Source organism: Lepeophtheirus salmonis, chromosome 1 (assembly GCF_016086655.4).
Source record: "Lepeophtheirus salmonis chromosome 1, UVic_Lsal_1.4, whole genome shotgun sequence".
NCBI classification, from domain to species: domain Eukaryota; kingdom Metazoa; phylum Arthropoda; class Copepoda; order Siphonostomatoida; family Caligidae; genus Lepeophtheirus; species Lepeophtheirus salmonis.
In genome coordinates, this window is record NC_052131.2 from 27116122 (window position 1) to 27135909 (window position 19788).

Below are 19788 nucleotides of genomic sequence, written 5' to 3' on the forward strand. Positions count from 1 at the left end.
TCCTACTATTATCAAAAAAGGACTTTGGATGTGCCTATGGAGTAAATTTGGATATAGAAAAGGATATTCTCAAAGCATGATAATGGTGATTGTTATAATGAAGCAAATTAAGAGAAATAAAAATGATAAAGTGGTGTTGCCTAAGTCATCTGCTTTGATGCGCTACCAAAAGGGCTTAAGTATTTCTTCAAATTCTTTGATATCATTGTATCAATACATAAATAATGAAATTGGTTTTCCTTATATATTGACATCTCGCTTAAATCAAGATTGTCTTGAAAAAAAAGTTTTCAAGAATAAGATATATTGGACGAGCCCACTCTCATACTAGTGCAATAGAGGCAATGGATCGATTTTGGATACTCATAATAAATGGCTCAGAAAAAATGGTTGTTGAGAATGCTCCCGTCATATCTGAAGGAGTTCAATGTTTTGTTAATATGTTTCAACAAATTATAAGTTGTAGTATCCCCAATGCACTTATGTATTATACTAATCCTGCACATCTTTTTAGGTCCTATTTTGAGCGAAGCAGATTCAGAAGATAACATACAATTTTATCAAGAAATGGATTATATAATTTATCCTCAAATCATTAAAGGTGAGATTGAGGAAGAATAAATAATGATGAAAATACAATAGAACAGCCATCTAATGATTTACATCTTCCGAAAATCTGTGAAGATGAAGGATTTATTTATGTTGCTGGATATATGGCCAAATCGTTACATCAAAAATTTCCCACTCTGAGGTGTAATACTTCCAGAATACAAGTTCCTCCAAGTCCGCAGCTTCACCAAAGGAATATTTTTGGAATTTTGCAAAAAAAATAGAGAAACATTTCATTAAGTTTCATGGGAATTTTTTTGATACCAAAACAAATGTGATGGATTGACTCATCAGCATAATTTTGGAAAAGTATCCTATGGAAGAATATAAAGTTATAAAAAAATTTATTCGCACTCGTACATTCATTAGTATATTCATATTGTAAACAAAAGTAGGATAAAAAGAAAAATAGCATGTAACGTGCAAAAAACTGCTCATTTCATTAGTTAAAAAATAAAGACGGAAATTATATATATATATTTTTTTTAGTCTCATTATTTAATTTTAAACAATAAGCTTTCGAAATGTGAGTACCTGTGTTTTAACTAAGTCTAAAATCCTTGTGAAGCAATTCCTCGGAAATTGGATGGCCAAGATTTTTTTCAAACACAACTGTAATGCTATTGGGAGCGAAGTTTTCTTCCAGTGTCAAATCCACAAAGAGTCAATATGGGAACTGTTTGACTGGATTAATCCGTTCTATTTCAATAAAGTATTCATTTTAAGATACTTAAGTTTAATTAAATCATTACATAACAATGCACATTATGATTATTTTTAATTCATGATCCCTAGTATATATAATTATGTTGCACTTTATCACAATGACCTATTCTTTAATGGCGGGAGTGACGAAGTAACACGATCTTTTGTTAGATTAAACTCCACACATTCTCCATTGAGTCTTCATCTAGTATCTTCTATTTGATGAAGAATGCTTATGATAATTTATAGCCATCTTAAAAAATGACAGTCAATATAAATAACTTATAAGTAAGTGTGATAATTTTGGTAAGAATAGAAAAGCGTGCGAGGAGAAATAAATAAATACGCATGGCATCATTGATTAAATAATATACATCTTCTTCTATCAAGAACGTTATCATTCCCGCCTTTATTATTAAATATTAATATAATATTAGATGCTAATATTCGATAGAGAACTGAATAAAATGCCTAAAATAACGTCGCCTTCTGTCAGGATTTATGAAAATAGAGGCCCAGGAATTTGGAAAATACTTACCGGATGAGAAACAGATGGCTTGTCGGATTCGTCGATATAAATGTGCCTTTCGTCCCCTGTCTAGAATTAAACGCCACTCATGATCCTCATCTCATATCATGAGCATAGATATTCATCTAAAAAATCATGTTAATGATGAATACATCAAGTCAGACTTTAACTCTGATCTCAAAAAGATGCTTATTGCATGTAATATAACCTTATCCATTGCTAATCATCTATGTTCAAAAAATTTGTGAAGAAATACACGGGTAAACCTATCCCTTCCAGAGGAACCATCATTAAATTAATGGAGGATGTTGGTACTGATGTCATTTATAGAAATACATATAAAAATGTTTTGAGTCATCCACACCAAATGACGATCAAGTTATCAGTAAAAAGTATAAAATATTTACTAATTTCGAAATGGATCTCTGAATTTTGTACTATTTAACAGTAAATATTCAATTTTTTTTAATGTAACCATAAAATATGATTCTATTTTAGCTAAACATATCAAGAATTATGATACACAACTCATTAAATGGCAAAAATAACTGTTTAAATGGTCACAACAACGGGGGTAGTAGCTTTGGATGGCTCGCAACTAGTTTGTCTGAAACTAGTTTCTTCGCTTAAAGACTTGGGTATGATCATTAGGCTTTCCAATATTACATAGTCAATCAATATTACTTTTTTATCACTCAAGGCTTAGCTTTTGTTGATAGTCTCCAAGAAATGTTGTTCAGAAAACTCATAAAAGGCAAAAACAACTACTTAAATGGTCACAACAACGGGGGTAGTTACATTGGGTGTAGCATTATAATTAGCAATTCTGTATATCCTTCATGATAATAGTATGTTGTTATATAAGCATAAATAAGGGGGGGGGAATCTTTTTGATGATCTTAATAAGGAGTAATATCGCCAGATATTACTACATAATTAGCTATTGCTCTAAATCTTTAAGATGGATTTATTTTTAACATTTTTTTTATTAGTATATTTATTGTCTAATTTTATGATTTTGACATTTACTTTAATAATTAGTTCAATCTCATCGGTAGAGATATATCTATCCTGTGCACAATTGTTTTTGATTAAACTCCATGTCTCGCTTGCGTTTTGCAACCTAAAGTTATGACATATTTAACTGGATTCCGATGTCAGAACAAAAAAATATTATTTGGATCAATTTATTATTTCAATATTCTGTATTTATAATTTATTGTTATTATTAGTTATATGATTCTAATTGTTTAATTTTGTATATTTAACATAAATGTATGATAAGTTTATTTTTTAGTATGTAGATTCTATTTAATTTAAGCTTTTTTTTTTTTAAACTTGGAACTTCCAATATATTTCTAAATACTCTACTTTGTCGTTTCATTAGCTATTATTCTGATAATAAGGTTCATAATGAATTACAATTTCATAGAGTGTGACGTTTTCAAATCTACTGTAACGGATAAAAAACGTCTAAGTCAATTATACGTAGTATATCTTCATTAAACATTTTGCTAATAAATACTTTCGTTATACCCTCAAAAATCATAATAAGACAGGCAGCTGATAATCACATTAGTATTTTAAACAATGATACCATATGTATCCCCCCTTTTCTCCTTGCACGCGTTTTTCTCTACAATACTATCAACTTTACTTATAAGTAATTATAATGTATATGGATTGAATATATTGTTCTTGGATTGAAAGATAGAATGATGATGACTAGGCTGAAGAGTTAAAACAGAATAAATAATAAATAATAAGCCTTCAATTTAATTTTCCTAATGGATTTGAGTGAAATCCGACAATCTTCCTCGTTCCTCGCTGTAGTCCACTATAGCAAAGTGATACTCTGTAGAAACTGAGACTTAGCTTCATATGCTCCACTACGATGTGTAAGATCCTTTATGTGTTTGAATGTCTTTTAATAAAATGAAGACATTATCAAATTGTAGAATCAACAATGTAGATAGTTTCTTTTTTTATACGATGGAAAATGTAAACAAAACACGCAACTACTTATACACTATGGCGTCACTATTAAAAGCGTGGTGGAAGTCAAACATCAGTCGTAAACACGTTACGGTATAACCTTGTATTTCTATTAACCTTGATTGACACTATCTTTTGAGACGTAATGATTTTGCAAAAAAAGCGTACTGACAATAAAAATATCGGTGCCAGTGATTGGAAAAACTTCATAAGAAATATTCAATTCATTTGTTCACCTGCAGATTATGAATTCACATGCAACTTATTCAAAAATCATTAGATACAAATTAATTTACTTTCCTAGTTCACCATCTTCATGTTCGAATCCATGAGGTGTCTAATTTGAAAAAAATACCTACAGAAAAATTTCCTTTTAATTCATAATTGTTATATTCGCGACTTTTTCTTGAGAGTCCCCCTTCCAAAATAAGAAAAACGTTAAAGAGGTATTTAGTGCCTATTTAATTAAATGAAAGATACCTGATGCAGACTGTTTACCAAATATTATCTAGTTAGTAAATCAAAATTTTATGAGGCCAAAATAACAATATTGCATAACACCTGGGCCTTCAATAAATTAATTCGAAAGATTTAAATACGTAAATATTCACATATTACGACTACGAATACAAAGAAAAGGGAACAAACACTAGGACCAAAGAATAAGAATGTCTGTAAGAAAAAAATTATTTTTTCTCACAGAATCATGAATGATTCACAAGGGACTAAAATTTATCAAATTTTGTATATTTTACTTTACAAATATAAAAAATGCTATTTTGCAATTTATAATTATTACTCTTCAACGTTTCTAAGCCTGAGTCCCCAATTCTTGATGCTGACCAACCTTTGCAAACACAGTAGGAAGTCATATAGATCATATAAATAAAATTTTTAGTTAAACTCAAGAGGTCATATCAAAAACAGTGAATTAATGTTGGGTTATGAGCCCAGTACATGTTTCGCTGGAAAAAGTAAATTGAGTCTCGCATAAGGGGTGCATTCACCAATTACAACGATTTGGCAGTGGATGATGGACCTACTCCGGGTCATACTGATATATTGCACAACTTGTAGGCTAATGAAATACATTTGTCACGAGCAATGTGGTAAATGGCCTTTAATGTGGGCAATGTGCAAAACGCCCGGGCAATCCATAAAATTTCCAATAGTATTGTCATTTTATGTTCATTAGCAGTGTCAGGTAAAATAATTGTGGGTAATTTGATTATTAAACAATTAATTGTGGGTAATTTGATTATTAAACAATTAATTGCAACCAATTTGATAATTAAGGATTTTATTAAGGTACAATTTCATTTTTCAAGAAATTGAACTTAATAGGTTCTGACGCCCATTAAAATATTTTGGTTGTAATAAGAAATTATCACAAGAGACTCAACTTTATTCTAAAAATATACCTCGCCCAACAGGTTGTGCAGATGGACAGCTGGTCCCTAAGGTGGATGAAAACCTATCGCCCCAACTATCCTGAGTATCAAGCCCCCTTTCCAATATATTATAATATACGCCGGCCTACTGGTTACACTAAGTGAACCTCTCGTCCACAAGAAGGGGGGATAAAATCTATCGCCACACTATGCTGAGTATCAAGGACTCCTTCTAATATATTATAATACACCCCAGATTGTAGAAGTGAACCACTGGTCCAAATGTTGGATCGTTACCCACCGCCCATTTCCCTGAGCATCAAGGAGCCCTTTCAATATCCATTATACATCCCAACCAATGGGTTGAGCAAGTGAACCTTTGGTTGAAAAAGTGGGTCATTTGCTACCGCCTCATTGAGCATTAAGATTCCCTTCTAATAGTCTATTATAACCCTGGGACCACGGGTTATGCATGGAAATCTCCATTTATTCCATTTTATAATCCCACATAAAATTGGAAGTTCATTTTGTTTGCACCTGAAATAAACGAAATTGAATTTTCACGGATTTTTTTTTTTTGGTTTCCGAAAGGCCAATCACTTATTGATAATTAACTTAACCCCCTATCTAGTCTCCTTGAACTGCAAAAAACAGTTTTTTGTTTTTGAATATACCATAAGCCCCCTTCTAATATGATCACCCCAAAAATCGACACACCCTTCTTATCCTGTCCCAGCTCAAAAGAGGGATCCATGCAAAATTTCAGCCTCCTGGGTCCAATCATGTGGAAACGTATAAAGGACATCTACACACACACACACAATCTCTATTTTATATATATATAGATAATAGAAGTGTATAATTTTGTATAAGCGGAAGAGAGGAATGTCCTGTTAGTTTTTGATATGATACCTAGACTTAAAACTTTTGGTTATTAATTATTATACAAACTTGCAATTAAAAAGGTTGCTGAATAAATATTGATTAAATTCCGTTTATTTAACTTTCAAAATATTGAAATGACCGTATTAAAAATCAAATACCCTATTAAGACTAAATTTAAGAATTATTTTACAAGTATCATGTCTGGCATACATTATTTTAGATAATGTTTATTATGGATAAAAATGAAAAATAGTAAAAAGTGGACTTTGAAAAATAATCTCTCCCAATTCACAGATTTTAGTACTAAAAAAGTATATGTACAACTCGGATATCACATAACGCAGGTTTTTCTTGTTCCAAAAAACCGCGATATACGGGGACCTCGTTAACATTAGTATGACTGACTTGAGATGTTTGTTTATGCAATTAATTAATAAATATTGTTTTTAAGGAAGCATATTTGAAATTATTGATACAATTGATCTATAATTTCATTGTAATATTTTTTTTTTTCTTAATTACTGTTTATAATTAATTTTTTCATATCGATTGTTACTAACAATAACTTATTGTTAATAAGTCCAACCTGCTTGCGTCTTTGTGTATATTTTACAAATAATCCATAAAAAAACTCTTGAAGCCTACAAGCACTCAATAACGTACGGATTATTATCAAAATAGGAATAATTAATGTGAATTATAGTGAACTAAAATATCCTTAGCTTATTAAATTAATTAGTTATTGGGAAAAACATTTATTAATAATATTATTGTATGATTGTGAGCCTTCTTGTTTGGACAAGAGAAGTGTTTTCCAAGGTGGGACGAACACAAGAGGTGAAAAAAGTATTTATACTGCAAGTACAAGTTGAACCTTAAGAATTTACACAAAAATTCAAGTAAATCCAACTCTTCGAATATTCTCATCGAGTCCAGTTCTAATCCTCACAAAATAAAAGATAGCATAAAAAGTACTTTATATCCAGTGAAAAAATTGAAATTACTTTCGAGTCGCGAGTTTTTGATAGTGTGATCAAGTCAAGGTGCTGTATAATAATCAACTACCTTGAATCAAGTCGAGTCGCAAGTTTTCAAAATAAGGAGTCCCTGTCTCCACCTCCGGTGTACACTCCACAGTGAGGAAATTACATTTCTCATGCAGTTTTCAATTAGAAAAATTGTTTTCTTTTTAATAAAAACTAGGGAAAAATATGAACATTAAAATATTTTTTCACGTCATTAAAGTTGAAAAAAAGGAAGGGCATCTGGTTCTTGATTTCTGGGGAAATTATGCGAGGAAGTAGCCAAAAAAAGGTTTGGAACCACTGGACTAGGGCTAAAATTGTAATTTTGTTTTACTTGTGGGATGGCAGTACATTCTAACACTACTATTTAATTGAAGATAAAGAATATTTCTTCATACAGATATCTTTTTCGCAGATGTTAATTCCATAAAACTTAATTATCGTTTTATTTTCTATATTGTAATATATATTATTACTTTTCCTTATGCTTATAGTTAACACTATTTTTTCTTCTTTTTTTTCGTGCATGAAATCATGAGATGTATGTACCTACAGAATAAAACTCAACAGATAACTCAACTCTAGGTATATAGCAAACAAATGATTATGAAGAAAAGTACACAGAGAAATAAGTAATAACAATATTAACTTACTCGTGTTTGGTTTATTATTGATTTCACATCATAGAAGACAATCGCATATATGATATTAGCCATTAGTTGTTACATCATAGAGCAGTTAAAATAAATCTTCTTCAGTATACTGAACCAAATCTCGTTTGTCTTTATGAGATCCCTTTTGACTATGGGATGCAGCAATAGAAGACCAGGGCTCATTGGATGTATCCCAGACTACTTTTTCTCCAGGTTCCTTGAAACATTGAAGCTTAATGCCCTCTACAGTAGCTTTATGAAAGTCTGAAATTGCCTTTTCAGCGAGTTCACTCTTCTCAAAAGTGATTGAGCCTCCTCTACCTTGCCCTTTATCTACGTCCACAAAGACATTGAGAACACTACCAAGATGGGAAAAAGTATTTAGAAGGAAATGAGAGGTAAGGAGTGAGTTTCCGTATACATAAATCGTGGCTCCTTCATCTAGCTTAACGTTCGAGCTCCTCTTATCAGATTTTGATCGCTGATGCTTATGGTGACTGACTTTGGATGAAGAATTATGGAGAGGGGGCTCAGGATTAAGATCATCAACTCCAGTATCAAAGCCGCCTCCAGGACCATGAGTTGCAGAGAATGGCTGATATGCACTCAATGTACGCGAATCTGCAAGTTTTCGCTCCCACCCTTGAGATCTTTTAAACCCTCGAGATTTGTCCGTTTTTTCCACAGATTTTTGAATAGCCAATAATGCTCCAGTCTTTGAGAGTCTTTTAGCAACCTCTTTGGCGTCAACAGCCTCAATGATTTTCTTACTTGATATTTTTTCACTTTCAATAGGTTTGGGAGTCTTGAGAGCCGCAACTTCCTTCTTTTTCTTTCTTAGTTTTGCATATTTGGCCTGAAGGAAACGCTCTTCCTCCGAGAGATTCGAGGAGAATTGAAGGTAACCCATGATAGACGCTCCTGGTCTATTTCATTAGAGGGAATACGTACGGTATGCCAATGGCAATAGCCTAAGTGAGTGTCTGCAATGATTTCTTTTTTGAATCACATCCGATATTCTGTCAAAAATAATTACAAGCCACGTGATCTCTTTTCTTTGTTTTTCTTTTGTATGTTTTATTTTTCGATCTAGCTTTGCTTGTACATAAGCAACTCCTACGTGTTTATGAATCAATTGTACCAGGTAAGATTCTAATGTCATATTGAGGCTGGCCAGCTAATTAGAAGTTAAAATTGTGTGTATCCGTAATATAGGATTGTATAGTCAGAATTGCCGTGTATTGCTACACGTGCAAATTTTATTAGTAACAATTAATATTACTAATATTATTAAATAATAAATATATAGTTCAATCACCTAATATAAATTATTAAATGGCACACTCTGGGGAGACTCGAACTTTGACCGAGCCAGAGCGAAATTTACTGGAGAATCAAAACTCCCGGCTTGTTTCTGACTTTAAAGCGAATAAATTTACAAATGAAGCCTCTAAACATTGGGATCTATTTTATAAGAGAAATGAGACAAAGTTTTTCAAGGATCGACATTGGACCACGAGAGAATTCAATGAACTAATTTTATCTCACAAAGAAATAGAGGAAGAGAAGAGACTCCTGCTACATGATGATTATAATCCAGTCCCCGTGAGTAAATATAAAATAAATCTGGCATTACTTTTAAATTTTATCAATATTAAAATAATTTTGTTTTTCCCAACAGAGACGAGTTCTTTTCGAAATTGGTTGTGGTGTTGGGAATTTTATATTCCCACTATTGGAGGATGAAGAAGAGGGAGGGAAAAGTGTCAATTATTTTATTCATGCCTGCGATTTTTCCCCTAGGGCAATAGATTTTGTCAAAAGTCATCCTAAACATACTGAGGAACAAATCCATGCCTTTGTACATGATGTTACGGAGGAAGGATCTTTTCAAGGAATTGATGATAGTTCTGTAGACATAGTGAGGTAGCTATTATTACTATAGAAATCTAGGTTTTACATAATTTAATGAACCTGTGATGTAATTAACATGACTTTTTCGATTTTTATTTTCCATTCTTTGAACTTTTGTACATACAAATAGTTTCATTTTTGGATGCATATTTGACGGATTTTTAAATTTCATTTCATTCAAAAAAATTATCTTTTATTATTATTATTTTGGTTTATGGGGACCATGTTCGAAAAATGGACAAAATTGTAAACTTTAGTATTCAATTTTTGCTTTTTCAGCATGGTATTTGTATTGTCCGCTATTCAACCCGATAAATTTACTCATGTCTTTCAAAAGATATATAAGATTTTAAAACCTGGTGGAGTTTTCATTTTCCGTGATTATGGTCTCTATGATATGGCCATGTTACGATTCAAACCCGGAACAAAAATAAAAGAGTCTCAGTACTTGAGACATGATGGAACACTAACATATTTCTTTTCAATTGATGAAATGGAGTACCTCTGTAAGAAAACTGGGTTTTCCATTCGTGAAAATTGTTTTGTGCATAGGAGAACTGTAAATAAGAAAGAGGACGTCGACGTTGGTCGTATATTCATTCAAGGAAAATTCATTAAGTCAATAGGATAATCAAGGAAAAAACAAGTTTCGTTTTATGGATTTCGTGAGAAGATAGCTATTTGTAATCACTGGGATCATACATATATGATGTGCAGAGAGAAGAAAAAAAAAAGGGGGATCTACTAAATTTGGTAAAATCCGATTTTTTCAATGATACAACATCCAATTTTTTTTGGATATATTTGAAATTTATAAAGTATGTGAAAAAGAAAATCGAAAATTTCTTATCTAAAGAAAAGGTCATTTTATAATATAATTTAGTTGAGAGGTGGTTAGTTTGTATTCAATGACTTTTTTACCTTTGTTTCAGTTTCTTGACAAAAAAAAAAGACTAAGGGAGATAAGGGGCTAGACTTCATATATGATAATATATGAATTTCTAAATACTTGAGAAATTTATAAATAATATCACTTTAGGACATAAATAGAGACTTAAATATCGTGTAATACTGGCCTTGAATAGGATCGAACTGTAGAGCATGCGCGTTATTACAACGTATCTTTGGAATAATATGTTATGTAACTGTTAACCTGTAATTTATGTATATATCTTATAAACAAGAAAGGTTCAAAACAAAACTAGTCCTTGTTTACTTTAGCATTTCTTATCAGTTTTCTCATTCTAAAACTGATGGACACGACTTCTTAAGATAGATTTCCATTACTTAAGCACTCATCATGGAAGAGAGCTTAGCTTCTTTCTTTAATGCTCCTGAGGCCTCTGAGACAAAGGAAGTTCCAAGTTCAAAAGGAGGAACACTTTTTGCTAGATACTGGAAAGTGAAGAACCCGAGAGCATTAGTCTTTATAAGTCATGGCTTCACAGAGCACTCTAAATATTACAACGAAATTGCATCTTTTCTTAATGCTAAGGGATTATATTGTTTTGGACATGATCACATAGGGCATGGAAAGTCCTCGGGGAATCGAACCTTCATTAATAGCATTGATGAGTTTGTGGATGATGTAATTCTTCATATCAACATTCTGCGAAAGGATAATGATTACTCTTCGATTCCATTATTTTTATTGGGACATTCCATGGGAGGTATGATCGCACTGAGAGCAACTCTTATGTATCCAGATATGTTTAAAGGAGTTGTTTTTGTTGGACCATTAATTATTCCTGGTCCTAACTTTGGAAGACTAGATTTTAGAGTGAATTCCAGACGTGCTCCAATTGTTCGATCGTTTTTAAAAGTATTAGATACCTTTAATCCCGAATTTATTATAGGAAAAATTCAATTGGAAAAGGTAATTGTGAAGCCTGTTAGTTTTACAATATCATTTATACGTTCCATTTCCTTCTCCAGGTAAGTCGGGATAAAGATCTTCGTGAGTTTATGGCAAATGATGATCTCAAGTGGAATAAAGGAGCTAAAGTTCGAACGATACTTGCTATGGTTGATTGTATAGAAGACAATTACAACTTACTTGGATCTATGAAAACTCCTTTTTTGTCCCTTCATGGGGATAAGGATGAACTTTGTAACGTTATTGGGAGCAGAAATCTCATGAGAAAGGCTTTTGTGGAGGATAAAATCCTTATTGAGTTCCCTGAAGCTGTTCATAATTTGTTTATGGATACTTCTTCTACTAGACTTAAGAGCATACAGAGTACTGTTGAGTGGTTCGATAAAAGATGTTGAATTTTTAAGTCGACATTATTTATTTTTATTTGATAATCACTTGGCTCTATAATTTTTAGTTTCTGCGTTTAGCTGTTTTTGAATTTAAAATTTAAGTTTGATCTACTTTAATTATTGTGATATTATATTATTTTTTTTTATACTTGAGTTGAATTAATTGATTGAAGTTGTACATATGTTTCCTTAATAAATTTCTTATTTTATTTTTCAAAAATGTACTGGATTGAGCTTTCAATTATCATTCAGTTCCATGTCTATGGAAAACATTATATTGTTAGAATTGAGTATATAATATTATAAAAGTAATCGTTTGTTTACATAATTAAAGAAGCATTAAAGAAATAAAAAATCCAATTGAGTTCCTCTGTTTGAATCCTATAAAATCACATTCATAGTATTAAAATAGGGAGACGGACAGTATGACCTTTTAAGGAATTTTTTTATTATAAATCCACGCAATTTCCAATTTTATGTGGTTTTTTCTAGACTCGTACATACTTTTCCTTTATATATATATTAAATATAACAAGATCCAAAATATACATTATAAAAATTTATTAATTTATATACTCTTTTGGAACTAAAACTGTTTTTGTTTTTTTAAAGGTCAAGACAAGGTCACCCTAATGAAATACCAAATTTACATTTTTGAGTAATGAATAATAATATTTATTGTAATATAATTTACTCATTGTTTGTAGCTTGTCAAATAAACAAACCTTTTCAAGTTAGTCAGATATGCCACGTTAAAATGGAAGACAAGTCTAGATAGTAGATTTAAACTAAGCCTACTGTATTAATGTCTATTTTATTGAAGGCGTAGCTATATATTTGTGAAATAAGTAAACTATTAATCAATCTTGACATTGAAAAAATGCTCGTGAAAATTATTAATTTAGTATCAAATACTGAATACATAAATATGTATAAGGTCAATTTTTCCATGAATAGCTACTTAATCCAGTTAACCTTTATAGTTAATTATAACTAGAGTACTATGGCTGCTCTCTTACATAATGTATTTTGATCATTGCGTGATAATTTGCATTACTTAAGTTTAATCATTTCAACAATTAGTAAAATAAAAGGCATATTAATAATTTTAGAAAATCATTCATTGAGCACTTGGATATATTTGTGAACAAAATTCCAAATTAACGAATAGTCTATAAGCAATTATACAGTCTATATAATAGAGGACGCAAGTTACAGCAAGTTTTGGGCTGTTTATTAGGACACATGTATTGAATGAATAAAACTATTGATTTGGAAATTGATAAATGGCTAGTGGTAAAAAGCTCATACTCACTGTTGGAAAACAATATGCAAAATTTGAGCTCTGAAAAATATTTTTTATTTGGACCAGTCAATAATTTTATAATATTAACTTCATTTAAAGTTTAACCTAGACATTTTAAGTAATCTAGGTCACGATTGTAAAGGAATAACTCGTGAAAATCGAATGATCAAAATTCTATGCAATTTTTTCGAATATCCGGTCTATCATCAAAAATCATCTTAAAAAAGAATATTTTCATGATGAGAAAATAGCGATTTTCTTGTATAACTGGTAAAACAATTTTATGAAGCCTTTCTTCTTGCCCTTTAATAGTAATAACTTGAAATATATGACTTGTTCCATCTTTAACATAAGGATTCTTATTTATGGTGAACCGCATAGGGGTATTGACAAACATTTTAAGTTAAGAATTTTTTTTATTAAAGACAGAGAAGCTGTCAAATTCAAGTCCTTCATCGACGATTGTTACACGTTGTCTGACTCAGAACTGGGTGTTCGAATAACCAACCCAGAGTTCATAAGAGTAGTAACTGGGACACAACTAGCGACTATTCATAGGACCTTCAGGTTATCATTGAGGGGCCTTATGGGAACCTAAGAGGATCAAGCCATAGTCTGGACAGTGAAGCAATTTCTCTAGTAGTTGATCTGTTAGATCAAGCAGAATGAAAAGGAATGGGGGTAATTGTAGGAAGTCTTTTATGAGAGACTTCCCTTCTCTCTGTGGGCATGTGTTTTACTCCGGATAATGCATGAGGAGTAAGACTCCTGGCAGCATTATGTGTATCTCTACAACAATTAAGATTATCCCTGATAATAAAAGTTATCTGGCGTATCTCTTTAGTTGCAGTGGTTTTACAAATTTAGTCATCGTAATAGATGCTAAAAATTATTTCGAAAGCTCAGAAATTTTTTTGGGTGCTGATGTTAAACCGAAACATAAAATTGGGGAATTTCGATAGAAAAGTAACACCAAAATCTGAAAACCACAACGATCGGGAATTTTTTTTAAAGCAGCATGCGTATGTAGGGTAGCCAACCGTCCATTGAAAAACGAGATCGTCCCGTATACATAAGAGAAAAAAAACACCCGTTCCGTATAGAAGTGAAACAGGACACATTTTGTCTTGTTCTTGGCTTCACTTAAAAAAAAAAATGACTGACATCAAAGATTTTATAGTGCCAAAAGATTGGAAAAGAAAAAGTGTTCTTGTTGAGATTCACGCCCGAAGAGACTACCAGGAAATTGCAGACTTTCTCAAGTTGGACAGGAGCTTTGTCTGCATGGTCAGAAAGGAGTTGGAGGAGACTATGAAGGGAGTGGATCAAGGTCAGCCCGAAAAATGCGTAAGGATTGCTTCAGGATCCCCCAGTTTATTGCCAGTGTTGACAAAAAGATTAATGCTGATCCAGGCAAGTCCATGAGGATAATTGCATGTGATATGGGGGTATCAGACAAGGTTGCTCGGGACTGCATGAATGAGAACTTGTGGTACAAGTCCTACAAAATGCCCAAGATCCATTTGTTGACGGCCCAGGCCAAGGAGAAGCGGTTGAACCACTGCAAGAAGCTGCTGAACAAATTGTAACTTCCAATGGATCCTGAGATGCTCTGGTTTTTCTTTGACGAGAAAAACTTCTGTCAGGATCAGATGATCCACAACCAGAACAACTGCTGGCTAGCCTACAGCCCTAAAGACGTCCCCAAGGTTATGCAGACCAAGTTCTTGGACACGGTTATGGTCTTAGGCGTCATCTCCTCCGCGGGCCATGTCATGCCGCTCTACGAGTTAAACGAGTTATACAACTTTTTCAAATATATTTATTTACAATATTTTACTATATTAAAAAAAATATATATGTAGAAAAAAACTAAAATATAGTCTACATAAGTCATTTCGCTTCTAGCTCTGTATTTGACATTAAGAGGCGTTGCTTCTCAAAGTTGTCTCTCAGCCTCTGTCTTGCCTTCTCAGGATCTGTTTGACCTTGGAGAACTACTCGGTAGGCCAAGATCATTTCCAGACCTTCAGAGTCATCAACTAGGTATATTTCTACTTCCTGCTTGGCCGTATCCATCTTTTTGGGATGTTTTGTAAAGCAATTACTCTCTCTTGAGACAGCTGGTTGGATAGATGATCTTCAAATAAGGTGGCCTCCTCAAGAAATAACGTTTTTGCTTTTTCTTGAGTCTCCTCAGTAAGAGAGGCTACTTTAAATTGAGGGAGATAAGCTGATATGTAATTTTGTACAAATTGATCGGATTGCAATTTTTTGGTTGGTTTATTACAATTGATCGCCGACCAGAAGAAACTCCAATCAACAAGCCTTTTTATTTTTAAAGTTAATTGCTGGATAATAATTTGCTTTCCATATGTTCATGTCTCTCAAAAATATGAATCTAATTCAATTCAGGGTGAAATAGTTAAAAAATCTGGAAAAATTGGTTGCCAACCGTCCCTTGAAAAACGGAATCATCCCATATTTGTAAAAAAAAACACCCATCCCGACCCTGCCAATGAGTTGTCATACATTTATTTTTCAGAGTTGGCAACACTATATGTATCAGGTAGATTTAAATAGCATAAAAAATAATATTGGTCTAGCCAAAATCTTAATGATTTAACTTATTCTAATTTATATTTAGAATAAACAATTAGGCAAAAGAATTTCTTTATTGCCGCAAATATTTTGCAATGACCAGGGAATGCGTAACTGAAGACATATATCGAAGGAGGTCCGTGAATGAAAAAAGATAGGGCATACTGGTCTATACTTATGAAATGATTATAACCGAACAAGATACCAATTAAATGGTAGACTAAATTAATATCATATTTTATCAAAAGGGGAATATTCATTAGTCAAAAAAGAATAAGGCATATATAACATTCCATCTCCCAGGAAGAATATTTACTAATATCCTTGAATTTTTCGAATTACCATGCAATATAATCTGAAAAGTGAGGTATAATTTAAGAATAGGAGGCATTGATATTTCAATCTCATGTCTGCATCTAAAAAAAAATTCCCAGAGATCTGAAATTGGGGATGTATGCTTCTTTTTCTAGAATATATTGAAATATAGGTAGCCATATTCGATTTTCTAACGTTTTAGTTCTCGGCCCACCATAGTTTTAATATATAAATTAGTTAGTAAAGGAAGTACAAAAACTAGAGGTTAAATGCTTTATTACAAACTAGGCAAGGGAGGCCTTCTCCCGACAAGGGTAAAACTCCAGTAAGTAGAATTCTTATTTTAACTACTCCTAGCTACGAATCAGCTTAATGTATAAATTGGCGCGAGTTGAATAAAAAAAACAGATGAGAAAAAGAGAGGGAAAAAGACGAAGAGAAAAGAAGAGGAAGGAGGTAAGATCGCATTGTAATAGCAGTTGTAATACAAATACGTAGTACGAATAAAATAATAAGAAATAGTATTCTGAATATTAAAGAGCGTGTGTGCGTGTGTGCACTGTACGAGGTAGTTGGCGTTGTTGAATTAGGAGGAGATCAAAGCTAGAATGAATAAATAAAAACTATGCTAAGATAAAGAAGAGAGAGAGAGAGAGAGAGCCTGGACTTAAAGCGAGCTAGGAAGAAGGAAAAGAAAAGAGGTTGAGAGGTAGTGAGAATAGAAGGGCGCAGGGCAGTTAGGGAAGGAATTAATTGGAAACTACAAAGCAGCCTAGCAGTTTTCTCTTTATTTCTTCTGCTGGTGGAGAAGTGGCTGACTTACTAGTTACTGGTGGCGAGGTGTTGTAGAGATTGAGTTGAATTGTTAGGTTTGGGGAGATAGAATCAAGGTTCCGAAATGGAGTCATCCCAACCCCCCAATCGTAAGAAAGAAGTATTTCAATGGAGCACTCCTGCGGATGAATTCGCGGACGATGTTGGTTCTGATGTGGAGGAAGAAGTGGTGGCGGAAGTGGATGTGGAGGAAGAAGGGGAGGGGGAGGAGGAGGAAGAGGAGAGATTGGCCTTGGATGCAACGTGCGGGAGTGATAGCGACGATGACCCCTTGAGGCATGAGATGCCTCACGAAGAGGACGTGGAAGAGGAGCCCATGGATGAGGAGAGCTTCAACGTGGATCAAGAGACGGGAGGGATCATCATTAACCTAGGAGTGGAAGAGGCGGATAAGTTCTCCGCCCTCGAAAATTTGGGTAAGAGGCGTGGACGGAAAGTTGGGGAAATCCTTAAGCCCAAACACAAGTATCCTTGCCCCAAATGTAACAAGGAATGGAATTGGCCTTGGGAACTTCGTCGCCATATTGTGACGCACTACCGTGAAAAAGAGCGCCAAGAAACTTCAGCCTACAAATGCGAGACTTGTGGTAAAGGCTTTCAATGGAAAAGGGATCTGGCACAGCACAGACGACTTCACACTGGAGAAAAACTTCTCATTTGCTCTGTATGCCAAAAGAAGTTCACTACGCGCCAAGCTTTGCTCCACCACGTTGTGGTTCACACGGGAGAAAAACCCTTTCAGTGTGCTTTCTGTGGAAACAAGTAATGTTCACCTCCTAGAAATCCTATCCCTACCTTACTTTTCAACTCATTCTCCTTTTCATTCACTTTTAGATTTACTCAGCCGGCTAATCTCCGTACACACATGAAAAAGAAGCATCCGGAAATGAATTGCAAGGGCAACAAGTGTCCTCATTGTGGAGAAGCCTTCACAAGTATTGTTGCAGTGCATCAGCATGTTCTCGATGATCACCAGAATCTCGTCGCTGAGGCTAGAGAAAACCTTGAGCTCGACAGAATCAAGAAGGAGGCTGAAAAAATACGCAAGGAGAAGGAGAAATTGGAGAAAAGAAAAATAAGGATAAAGGAAAAAGTAATGAATATAGCCCACGGAGATCGTCCTTATAAAAGGGTCAATGAATGGGAAATGGAATATGAGTTTCAATTGGGAGAGGGTCTGGTTCGTGGAGTTGATTGGGATCGTACACCGTCCAATGGGGAATTAAGTTGTGACCAATGTGACCGTAAGTTTGGATGGCGCTATGAGGTTATGTTCCATGGTCTTTGTCATCTTGTCGATGAGGAAGGCAACGCCAAAAATAAAGTATGTCCGGAATGTGATACTGCTTTTAAAGTACCCATTGGACTTAAACATCATCTAGTGCTGCACACTGGAGAAACCCCTTTTCTATGTCTTCATTGCTGGAAGTCCTTTGCCTCTCATATTGACCTCAAACTCCATATTCGTAAAGAACATCTTTTGCATTTATTACCAACTACAGGTCCTTCCAAATCTAAGAAGGGAGGAAGTGATAACGCCTCTGACGAAAAACATGGTATCAAAAAGGAGGACAAAAAGAGCGCCGTCCGACTAGCTAAAGCTAACTCTTCCTTGGATAGTAGCGTGACTGTTGTCGTTGAAAATGAGGAGGGAGGAAACAACGTTTCTGTATCTGGTACTGGCGATTCCCAAACTCAAGAGACTGAAACTATTGTGATTGAAGGAGAGCAAATCTCTAATGATCAGGACATGATAGTTATTGTACAATCTGGGGAATTTGAAGAATCCCAGGGTTTAATTGTTGTTGACCCCTCACAAATTCGTCAAATTAATGGATCTCGAATGGAGGTAGAGCACTCGAGCAATGCTGAAAGTGAGCGAAAAGAATCATCAAACCCTACCTCTCTTAATCAATTTGTCAAGTTGCAAGTGAGTGAGGGATGTGATGAAACAACAGTAGTCGTTTCTCAAGAAGAGACTGCTCAAGATGAGAGTGACGAAAGTACATATGTCGTTGTGGATTCCAATAATCGAATACACATTCAGTCTCAAAAGGATAGAGGAGCGCCCCCAACAGAGGAGCAAATTCTCTCCTCGACTGAGGATTCAAAAATTGTGCTAGAAAGGGAAGAGATGATGTCTCAAGAGTCGAATGAGAAAAATACCTCCTCCAGTGAGGCAGGTGGAGATGCAGAGCCGTCAGTGGCAGCAGATGATTCGGACAACGTTCCTTCTTCTGAACAGCATTCCAATAGCGACTCAGATGTTCACACGGAGACTATAATTGAAGACACAAAAGTTGTTGTGCTTGATAAGGACAATGCATGATACAACTAAATATTCGTCTCTTTATTGGAGACAGAGATTTTTTTCCAAAGAGGGGGGTATGTCTATGTATGTATGTATACCTAAATGACATGTACCCATTGCAAGCGTGCATATTCATTCAATATTATTATTATATCTAAGACGTGTGTGACCTTTTATATATTATATTTTAATATTATGTATATAGGTATATATAATGATTCGTTTACAATTTCCTTTGATCATTTCTAAGTTGTTTAATAACTATGTGAATTTATTTCTATTAATATATGCGCTTATTACTATTATTATATTCTTGTATATAGTGGTTGATATTTTTCTATAAAATGAAACTAAATATAATAGTATTAATGAGCCTCTGGATTTAAATCATCATCTTTATATTTAGAGTTTGAACATTTGCACAGGTGGGAGTACATGTTACTACATACA

General features: G+C 33.7%; 5 protein-coding genes across 5 annotated transcripts in view; 3 read left to right on the forward strand and 2 right to left on the reverse strand.

The window, feature by feature from the left end:
• The window catches only part of Gbeta76C (guanine nucleotide-binding protein subunit beta-2), a 71197-nt gene extending 62420 nt beyond the window's left edge, over positions 1–8777 (reverse strand). Inside the window, exon 1 of the mRNA XM_040716772.2 lies at positions 7793–8777. The gene's annotated coding sequence lies outside the window, so the exon portion shown is untranslated. The remainder of the gene's footprint in view (positions 1–7792) is intronic.
• Positions 7789–8702, reverse strand: LOC121121817 (negative elongation factor E). The gene has a single exon (XM_040716808.2). The coding sequence runs from the start codon at positions 8700–8702 to the stop codon at positions 7878–7880; it is 825 nt and encodes a 274-aa protein (XP_040572742.1). The 3' UTR covers positions 7789–7877.
• A 164-nt stretch (positions 8778–8941) lies between the features above and the next one.
• LOC121121812 (tRNA N(3)-cytidine methyltransferase METTL6) lies at positions 8942–10910 on the forward strand. Its single transcript, XM_040716794.2, has 3 exons — positions 8942–9397; positions 9474–9718; positions 9986–10910. Exons 1-3 carry the CDS (start codon positions 9128–9130, stop codon positions 10335–10337), a joined length of 867 nt encoding a protein of 288 aa, XP_040572728.1. The 5' UTR covers positions 8942–9127; the 3' UTR covers positions 10338–10910.
• Positions 10143–12331, forward strand: LOC121121803 (monoglyceride lipase). The gene is made up of 2 exons (XM_040716784.2): positions 10143–11582; positions 11642–12331. Exons 1-2 carry the CDS (start codon positions 11007–11009, stop codon positions 11975–11977), a joined length of 912 nt encoding a protein of 303 aa, XP_040572718.1. The 5' UTR covers positions 10143–11006; the 3' UTR covers positions 11978–12331.
• Positions 12332–16657: 4326 nt separating this feature from the next.
• Positions 16658–19725, forward strand: LOC121121826 (uncharacterized). Its single transcript, XM_040716820.2, has 2 exons — positions 16658–17789; positions 17862–19725. Exons 1-2 carry the CDS (start codon positions 17092–17094, stop codon positions 19354–19356), a joined length of 2193 nt encoding a protein of 730 aa, XP_040572754.1. The 5' UTR covers positions 16658–17091; the 3' UTR covers positions 19357–19725.
• The last annotated feature ends 63 nt before the right edge of the window (positions 19726–19788 follow it).